This window comes from Ovis canadensis, chromosome 2 (genome assembly GCF_042477335.2).
Source record: "Ovis canadensis isolate MfBH-ARS-UI-01 breed Bighorn chromosome 2, ARS-UI_OviCan_v2, whole genome shotgun sequence".
NCBI classification, from domain to species: Eukaryota; Metazoa; Chordata; class Mammalia; order Artiodactyla; family Bovidae; genus Ovis; species Ovis canadensis.
The window spans coordinates 153,555,308-153,564,742 of NC_091246.1; the positions used below are offsets into that span (position 1 = coordinate 153,555,308).

At 38.8% G+C, this 9,435-nt stretch overlaps 1 protein-coding gene across 1 annotated transcript in view; it reads right to left on the reverse strand.

The window, feature by feature from the left end:
• The window catches only part of SLC4A10 (solute carrier family 4 member 10), a 343,935-nt gene extending 335,833 nt beyond the window's left edge, over positions 1-8,102 (reverse strand). Inside the window, exon 1 of the mRNA XM_069574340.1 lies at positions 7,938-8,102. Coding sequence (XP_069430441.1) covers positions 7,938-7,985 — 48 coding nt within the window. The 5' untranslated portion in view covers positions 7,986-8,102. The remainder of the gene's footprint in view (positions 1-7,937) is intronic.
• Between the last annotated feature and the right edge of the window lie 1,333 nt (positions 8,103-9,435).

Here is a 9,435-nt window from a genome sequence, read left to right on the forward strand (position 1 = left end):
TTGTATAAATATGAATAATACAAGCATTGTTTAAATCAATCTTCTCTCTGTTAGTGATAATGAGTAAACAATAACTTAATTATTTTGTAATTTTCTGACATAAAATTGACCATTTTGCCATGTACAATTCAGTAGTGTCCAGTACTTCCACAATGTTGTGTAATCATCACCACTAACTACTTCCAGAACACTCCCATCACTCCAAAAAGAAACCCCAGAGTTCTTAATTCTCAGTTCTCTGCTATACCCCAAGCCCAGTGCCTATTACAGACATTTCAATAAATGGAATCCTGCAATATCCAACCTACAATGCCTTACACTTTATAGCACCTTGTTTCATAGAACTTTCATTTTTGAAGATGTAGATATGAAAGCTCATTTTATAATGGGATTCTTATTTTTATTTATTTTTTAGTTCAGTTCAGTCACTCAGTCGTGTCCGACTCTTTGTGATCCCATGGACTACAGCACACCAGGCTCCCCCATCCATCACCAACTCCCAGAGCCTACTCAAAGTCATGTCCATTGAGTCGGTGATGCCATTCAACCATCTCATCCTCTGTCGTCCCCTTCTCCTCCTGCCTTCAATCTTTCCCAGCATCAGGGTCTTTTCAAATGAGTCCGCTCTTTGATGCCATCATCTTCATTTTTTGAAAGCTGAGTTTTAAGCCAGCTTTTTCACTGTCCTCTTTAACCTTCATCAAGAGGCTCTTTAGTTCCTCTTTGCTTTCTGCCAAAAGGGTGGTGTCAGCTGCATATCTAAGGTTACTGATATTTCTCCCAGCAATCTTGATTCCAGCTTGTGCTTCATTTAGCCTGGCATTTTGTATGATGTACTCTGCATATAAGTTTAATAAGCAGAGTGACAGTATACAGCCTTGATGTACTCCTTTCCCCAGTTTGAACCAGTCTTTTGTTCCATGTCTGGTTCTAACTGATGCTTCTTGACCTAGTACTAATGAATGGTCAAATCTAAAAGCCTGCAAGTATTAATTTTATGTTGAAAATATTGCGATCAGATAAAGAAGTGGGATAGTTTATGATGGAGGATTACAGAATATCTGAACCTTCAACTAGAACTCAAAAAGTCAAGAGAGCCTGGCAGAAAAATAATCATACTTCCAATGTGTCATTACTTTCTAACCTTAGGATGATGGTTATTTCAGAAGTCTAAACTGGGTATAGACTGCAGAGCATTGTAAGATGCGTCAAGTGAATGGAAACATGCAGGTGCCATTCTTAACCCATTTTCTATGCAGAGAAAATTCTACTCTTCCCTTCTCGTATCTCATAGGATACATGCCACTTGATCATTTGGCTTTTTGTGAAGATACTACTTTCAATCTATGTAGTAAACATTAGTTACATCTTATTTATTTTTATATAACTGTAAATTAAAGTTCTAGTATATCCTTCCTATTTAAAGAATTGTCTCAGATACTCCTTGAGATTTATTGCTCTTATTTAGAAAAAGGGAATAACTAATATATAATACATTTACTGTTTGAAATAAGGTATGTTTTGGTCAGAAAAAGACTGTAGCAATCAATTGGAGACTAGAATTTTAAACTAACTTAATTTACAGATGAAGCTGAACATCAAAGAGATAAGGACATGTATTTAAGGGCAGGCACTTATACTAGTTAATGGCAGAGCTTGGTCTAGAGTTCTCATTTCCTGACTCCCAGTTAATCATTCTTTCCACAGTCCTATTCTAGCATAAACAAATGAGTGCTGAATTGAAATGATGATGATAATTAGACAATCTTTGTGAAGTAATAATATTAATAGGTACTGTCTCAGGCTTCTGCTAAGCACAAACATCTCTAGTCTTTATGATTCTCTTGATAGGTTGCTAATGTTATCTAGCCTTGACGGATGAGAAACTGATGCTGAAACAGATTGAATAAGTTACCCAGACTCACATAGCTAAAACCTGAGCTAGGATTTTAAAATATTGCATCTAACTAAAAATTCATTCAATTCTTTTAAATTAAAGCCAATTAAAAATAAATTGCACTCATCTCACACTCTAGTAAAGTAATGCTCAAAATTCTCCAAGCCAGGCTTCAGCAATACATGAACCATGAACTGCCAGATGTTCAAGCTGTTTTTAGAAAAACCAGAGGAACCAGGGGTCAAATTGACAACATCCGCTGGATCACTGAAAAAGCAAGAGAATTCTGGAAAAACATCTATTTCTGCTTTATTGACTATGCCAAAGCCTTTGACTGTGTGGATCGCAATAAACTGTGGAAAATTCTGAAAGAGATGGGAATAACAGACCACCTGATCTGCCTCTTGAGAAATCTGTATGCAGGTCAGGAAGCAACAGTTAGAACTGGACATGGAACAACAGACTGGTTCCAAATAGGAAAAGGAGTACGTCAAGGCTGTATATTGTCACCCTGCTTATTTAACTTCTATGCAGAGTACATCATGAGAAATGCTGGACTGGAAGAAACACTGGACTGGAAGAAACACAAGCTGGAATCAAGATTGCCGGGAGAAATATCAATAACCTCAGATATGCAGATGACACCACCTTTATGGCAGAAAGTGAAGAGGAACTAAAGAGCCTCTTGATGAAAGTGAAAGAGGAGAGTGAAAAAGTTGGCCTAAAGCTCAACATTCAGAAAACGAAGATCATGGCATCCGGTCCCATCACTTCATGGGAAATAAATGGGGAAAAGTGGAAACAGTGTCAGACTTTATTTTGGGGGGTTCCAAAATCACTGCAGATGGTGACTGCAGCCATGAAATTAAAAGACGCTTGCTCCTTGGAAGGAAAGTTTTAACCAACCTAGACAGCATATTCAAAAGCAGAGACATTACTTTGCCAACAAAGGTCCATCTAGTCAAGGCTATGGTTTTTCCAGTAGTCATGTATGGATGTGAGAGCTGGACTATAAAGAAAGCTGAGCACCAAAGAATTGATGCTTTCGCATTATGGTAGTGGAGGATACTCTACGGAGTCCCTTAGACTGCAAGGAGATCAAACCAGTCAATCCTAAAGCAAATCAACTGTGAATATTCATTGGAAGGACTGATACTGAAGCTAAGGCTCCAACACTTACAGCTGATGTAAAGAACTGACTCATTGGAAAAGACCCTGATGCTGGGAGAGATTGAAGGCAGGAGGAGAAGCGGACAAGAGAGGATGAGATGGTTGGATGGCATAACCCACTCGATGGACATTAGTTTGAACAAGCTTCAGGAGCTGGTGAAGGACACGGAAGCCTGGTGTGCTGCACCCCATGGGGTCGCAAACAGCTGGACACAACTGAGCGACTGACCAACAACAACTCATTACCAACCTTAGCATCCTATACATATAATTTATTTCTATATTCACTCACCATGAAAGTGAGTTATGAAAGTGAAAATTCTTATAAGAAAATTAATTTCTTATACTGTATTTCTTGCTTTCTATGTATTACCATGTGTAATGAGTACATTTTCTTTAAAATCATATAATCTAAATTATAATAAAATAGAAATATCAATATAACTTAGTCAACCTGAGTTGCTCTTTAGTTCCATTTTTCTTTTCCTTAAGATAATAATATAAAATGTTTTCATAATATTTTTTCACAAATAATTCAATATACTGGGTCATTTGGAAATCTGGAATTAATATTCTAAATGGTACTAAACTCTCCCATCTATGCTATACTGCCGCTGCTGCTCCTAAGCTGCTTCAGTTGTGTCCAACTCTGTGCGACCCCATAGACAGCAGTCCACCAGGCTCCCCCATCCCTGGGATTCTTCAGGCAAGAACACTGGAGTGGGTTGCCATTTCCTTCTCCAGTGCATGAAAGTGAAAAGTGAAGGTGAAGTCGCTCAGTCATGTCCGACTTTCCATGACCCCATGGACTGCAGCCCACCAGGCTCCTCCGTCCATGGGATTTTACAGGCAAGACTACTGGAACAGGGAACCATTGCCTTCTCCACTATGCTATACTACATTACCTTTTAAAAAGCAACCTTTATTCTAGCGGCATAACTCAAGGCAGTTTTATAAGTTTAACTTAAGTTCCTTTTGGGACATCTGAATTTTAGAAGGGATCTAACGTGGACCACTACATATCATCTAAGATTAAAGGTATAAAATAGAAATATTTGTTATAAAAAGATTCACCTAGAAGCCTCGTCCATAGCCTATAATTTAAAGATTATCCAATTATTTACTCCTAAAACAAATCCAGCACTGTCAATACAAAATTGAAAGTGATGTGCAATAAACTGGTTCATACTTTTCTTTTTGGTTCATACTTTTAAAAGATTAATTCCGTCCTCTAAAGTAATGCCACCATCATTACTATTACATAGAGTTTCTATGTATACCCATATCAAAGAGCTTACAACTATGATTAAATATTTGAAGACAAAACAGCAGTTTCTCAAAAAGTTAAATGGAGTCCTATCTCTACTCTAGATTAGCTAGACTGTGAGGTCCACGTGCACAGGACATTTGTCTGTCTTGTTCATTGCTTTACTCTCACCACCAAGAACACGTTTGGCCAATAGTAGGAATTTAATGGGCTTCCCTGGTAACTCAGCTGGTAAAAAATCCACCTGCAGTGCAGGAGACCTGGGTTCGATCCCTGGGTTGGGAAGATCCCCTAAAGGAGGGTATGGCAACCCACTCCAGTATTCTTGCCTGGAGAATCCTCAAGGACAGAGGAGCCTGGTGGGCTACAGTCCATAGGGTCACAAAGAGTCGGACATGACTGAGCAACTAAGCACAGCACACAGGCATTTAAAAAGTTAATGAATCTTCTGAACCTAATTTTGTTCTATTGCTTCAGAAATAACAGTCAGGTGCTATGAAAACCAGACTCAATTCTGAGCCTATTAGAGTTTTTGAATGTCCTAACCTTAGGGTTATCTAGGGCCTACAAATGCAACAATGCCTGGTGCAACAGAAGAAAATAATCTCTGACACTCCCTTGGAAGAACTAAGAGAAAAGGGGACAGGGCAGGGCCTCCTTCACACAAAGTCTGAAGACGTACTTTATGTATACTAAGTTAAAGTAAAAGTTGGAGGCTTAAGAAGAATGTATTCTACCCTTTCACTTAAGTCAGAATTAATATATTCACTTATTTGGCATTCTTATCCATTCTTATCATTTTTCTCCCTCTCTTACTTCTCTACCTACCTCTGACTGCTGCTTTCCCATGTCTAATCTTGGCTTTTAATGCCTTTCTGCTGCAAAGTTTCCATAGCTATAACTAAAAACTCCACCTTCCACCTCCACTGTACAGTGTTTTCCAGTGTTCCATTTCCCCACTTTTCCTTCTGAGCAGATAGTACTGATAAGCCATCTGTCATAAAAGCCTTAAACCTAGAATTTGTCTCATCTATACTTCCATCAGCAATGATAATAGGAGCTTTTACTTAAAACTAAATGTCAGCCATTTCACATAGATGATTTCATTTGCTCATCACAAAACACAGAGGAAAGAACCATCACCTTCCCATTTTTCAGTTGATGAAACTAAGACTTAAATCAGTCTTCCAAGATTATATAGCATGTAAATAGCAGTTCTGGAACCTGTAAGACTGTGTTTTAAAATACTATGTCATACTGCCTTTCACATAATTATTTGCAAAGTCATCTGATTAATTTTCTAAAACACAGCCCCAAACTATTTCTTCCTTTTTCTTCCAAGTATAAAACTCCAGCCCAGCGTCTGACTATTATAGGTCTGGTTAATAATATAATATTTTTTTAAAAAGCTTTATTTTCTGAACTAGCTTTAAAAGACCTATATTCCAGTTCTGGTTTCACTACTATATGACCTTAAACATGTTTTCCAAACTACCTGTGTCTTCATTCTTTATATGCAAAATTAAGACAGTAAAATCTGCTTTATTCAACATGATTATTTGAGGCAGGGAGGTCATAAAAGCAATTGAAGAGATTGAAAATACTATTCAGATATAAAAGTAGGCCAATAATTCAACAATATTTCTAACCTCTCATGCTTATTTTCCTTATAATGAACTGCTAAGATGATTCTATCTTGCTATTAACTTTTGCAACAGTTTTGTGCTGGGTATAATCCTCATGAAATGCACTTTCAACTCTTCAAGAATGTCCACCCAACTTACTGCAGACCTTTTCTAGACAAACTTGTATTTTCTCTACTCTTTTAAGTCACAAACTGTTTGTCCATCTAGCCCAATAATGTCATCATCTTCTACATTTTTCCAGTTAATCCTCATTTGGTCCTAAACCCTTTAAATATTTCCCACCTGGGACAATTCATATTCCACATCAAACTAACTTCAGCCTGCTCTTCTAGGACAACTTCCAAACCCCTTCCCCATTAAAAAAAAAGGTTCTTCCCCTATATCTTAATCTTCCTTAAATTTCCATTCCCCAATTCCTGTGTTTAGTTCTTCTCTCTCATACAGGGTACAATTATCCTCTGACATTCTTGATACCTTTTATTCTGAATACCCACAAAAATCCTAATTTATGTATCTATTCAAGTTTGGAAATACAAAGGATAAACCTTTTAGTCTCATTTTTGTAAAATAATTCCACTTTGATCTGTAAAGATATATCTCTGTTTTTAAGCAGGCAGGCTAATTGGCAAGCTTTCATTTCTTCCCTCTCTTTGACACTCCCCCTGCCTTATATCTAAGCTCCATTCTTAGTGGTGACCCCTGCATTATTCTCATCTCCCAGCTCCCTCCCTGCCCAAGACTGGCGTCCTGAGGAGAACTGGGCATGCTCAGTAGCCACAGCCAATTCCGGGATGCAAACTGGAATCTTTTGCAGATTTTGAGCAGGAGAGGTAAGGCCCTAAATATACAGTGGCCCAGAATTTACTCACTCCCCCCGGGGAATTATTTGATTGAAAGATGCGTTCAAAGACTACGAATGGACAGAAATGGACAGCTTGCTGCCAGTTCCAAGTCTGCAAGGTGGGTCACCAACCTGAGTAACAGAGAGCTGAGAACAGACCCTCGGCCTGGTTTGGTGCAGGGAGGAGATTTCTGCTGCTCTGAGCCGTGATAGCACTGATAGATGGCTGGAAGCTAAAGCATGGCATCTCTGTTGCCTCAAGAAAACAGTATTATTGTTTTTCTTTTCTTTTTTTTCCCTTGAACACAGCAACATCAGCTGCTCTAGACTGAGAAAGGATGTTGCCTGAAGAACTACAAAGTCTGTGAGCCAGCCAGATTGTGGAGAGGAGAAGCAAATCAACTACTCACCCAGGAATCAGATCCAGGGAGGCAGCCTGTGACCTAGAGATAAACAGGCTATTTCTAAATGACAGTTCAGGGACATTTCGGATATTCAAAACTGAATCGTGTGCCTGACCCCCAAAATGCATACCTTCTTTTTATGTGAACCATGACACATTTCCCTTTGAGAGAAACTGACATCGCACACACACACACACACACACACACACACACACACACACGATCCTTCTGTTTTCCTTTTCCCTCGTTTCTGCAGAGATTAAATCTCTAGAGCTATAACAGCAGCAGATTCCCTCACCTCACTGGCAGGGGGATGAGGTATGGGGAGGAAATTTATCACAGAAGAAAAATGATTAAAAGAGGGCTTCTTTGCAGGGGCTTGACTGCACAGCCTAACAGAAAGACAGGCAGTAACAGACAGGGAAGGAGATACACAGCTGCCCCTGCTGCTAAACCTAGCCATCTCTTCAAACAGCAGCAAACATGAGACATTTCATCACCGTCGTGCATCCATATTGAGAAGGGGGAAAAAATCATGTGCTTCGTATTATGCATTTCAGTCACCCAAGATGGGAGGAGACCCCTGTCCATATGTCGTGGGAGCTATCCACCACCCCAAAAGTACACTCGCTGAACCTAGCTTGCAGCCCGCTTGCCTGACAGGTTTTGCTGCAAACGCTGTTAATCTACGTGACAGCAGGTTGTCTCTTACCGTAGGCAGCAGCGGCTCCATTTGGGCTCCCTGGTCTTTAATCTCCATGTTCTGTAACGCCTCTGGAATAAGCACCTTTCTCTGCAGTGTCTTCAGTGTCTTACACTCAGCCCGGCACTCGCTCTGCTTAGTATTCGGATCAGGTAGCTCTGAAGCAGGAGGCAATTGCACACTCCAACTCACCAGAGTCACATGGCTCCTACTCACTCGGGCTGCTGGCCAGGTTTTGCACTGAATGCCTTGGATTCCTTGGCCGGTAAGAGAGATTTCCCCAGGCCGGTATCACTGCCCACACCTGGCTACTGGCATAAAGTACAGTCTGCAATGCTGCAAGTCTGATGGACATTAAGACACTCACATAAGATGCTAACTTCTTATATAGACTAGTCCAAGGTGGACTCCAATCAGCTCAGCCAGATTTTGACGCTTTGAACCAATTCACTTTATTCCCAGAAACTGACAGGAGACAAAATTCAAATAAGATGATGTTAATAAGGTACTTGGTATCCTGCTCTGAATACCTGGGGTCACTAAAAACAGATAAGATGACATCAAAATTGATGTTAGTGAAACTAAATTATGCACTAACAAAATAATCCAGCATTTTAGGTCAATGCTGACTTAATAAGAATTTGGCAGTCAAATTCTTTCAATATTTTAATTGTGAAAACCTTAGATATCACACATTGTTACAACTAAAATATCTTTCTATTATTTCCCAACAAAAATAACAGGGCAAGAATGTATTTTTGAGTAACTAATAATTATCAAAGATTATAACTGTATAATATTGAGAAGTATAGGACAAAATACAATTATTGGAGGACAATTGCTCTACGATATCCTGTTAGCCTCTGCCACACATCAACATGAATCAGCCACAGGTATACACATGTCCCCTCCCAGCTGAACCCCCCTCTCATCTCTCTCCCTGTGTATTTTTGTATCATTGCTCCAAAAGGAAACTAAAGAACTTTGAAAAGAATGAATCTAAACCAAAGTAGCCCAAGAACATACCCTTTTGCTTTACAAGTCTCAGTGAAAGAGGGGCGGGGAATTCTCCAACTAATAAATGGAAGGAAAAAAAAGTTCAAGAAGCTCTTCTGTAGGAAAAGCGGTTGATACTGTTTTCTGAGTGACTACATATTTCCTAAAGTAATGAAGTCATATATCAGTGGACCCCAGATTGAGTAGGAGGTTACAAATGAAGAAAGGTTAAAAGATAATGACAAAATTATCAAGATAGTTTATTTTAAATAAGAAAAATTTCACCAGATTTTAAAAACTCTTCAACAGAATTGAATATTAATTATCTTCTGCAACACAAAAAGTTTCTACAATGCTCATCATAGGTGGAATTATACATATCTACTTTCCTTCCTAATGCAATTTTTATAATATAAACTATTATTTTATGATAAGAAAATATTTTATTCTTAAGCCATAATGATTAATATATTTGAGTAGCAACTTCGTGTACAGCACATTGAGATGAAAC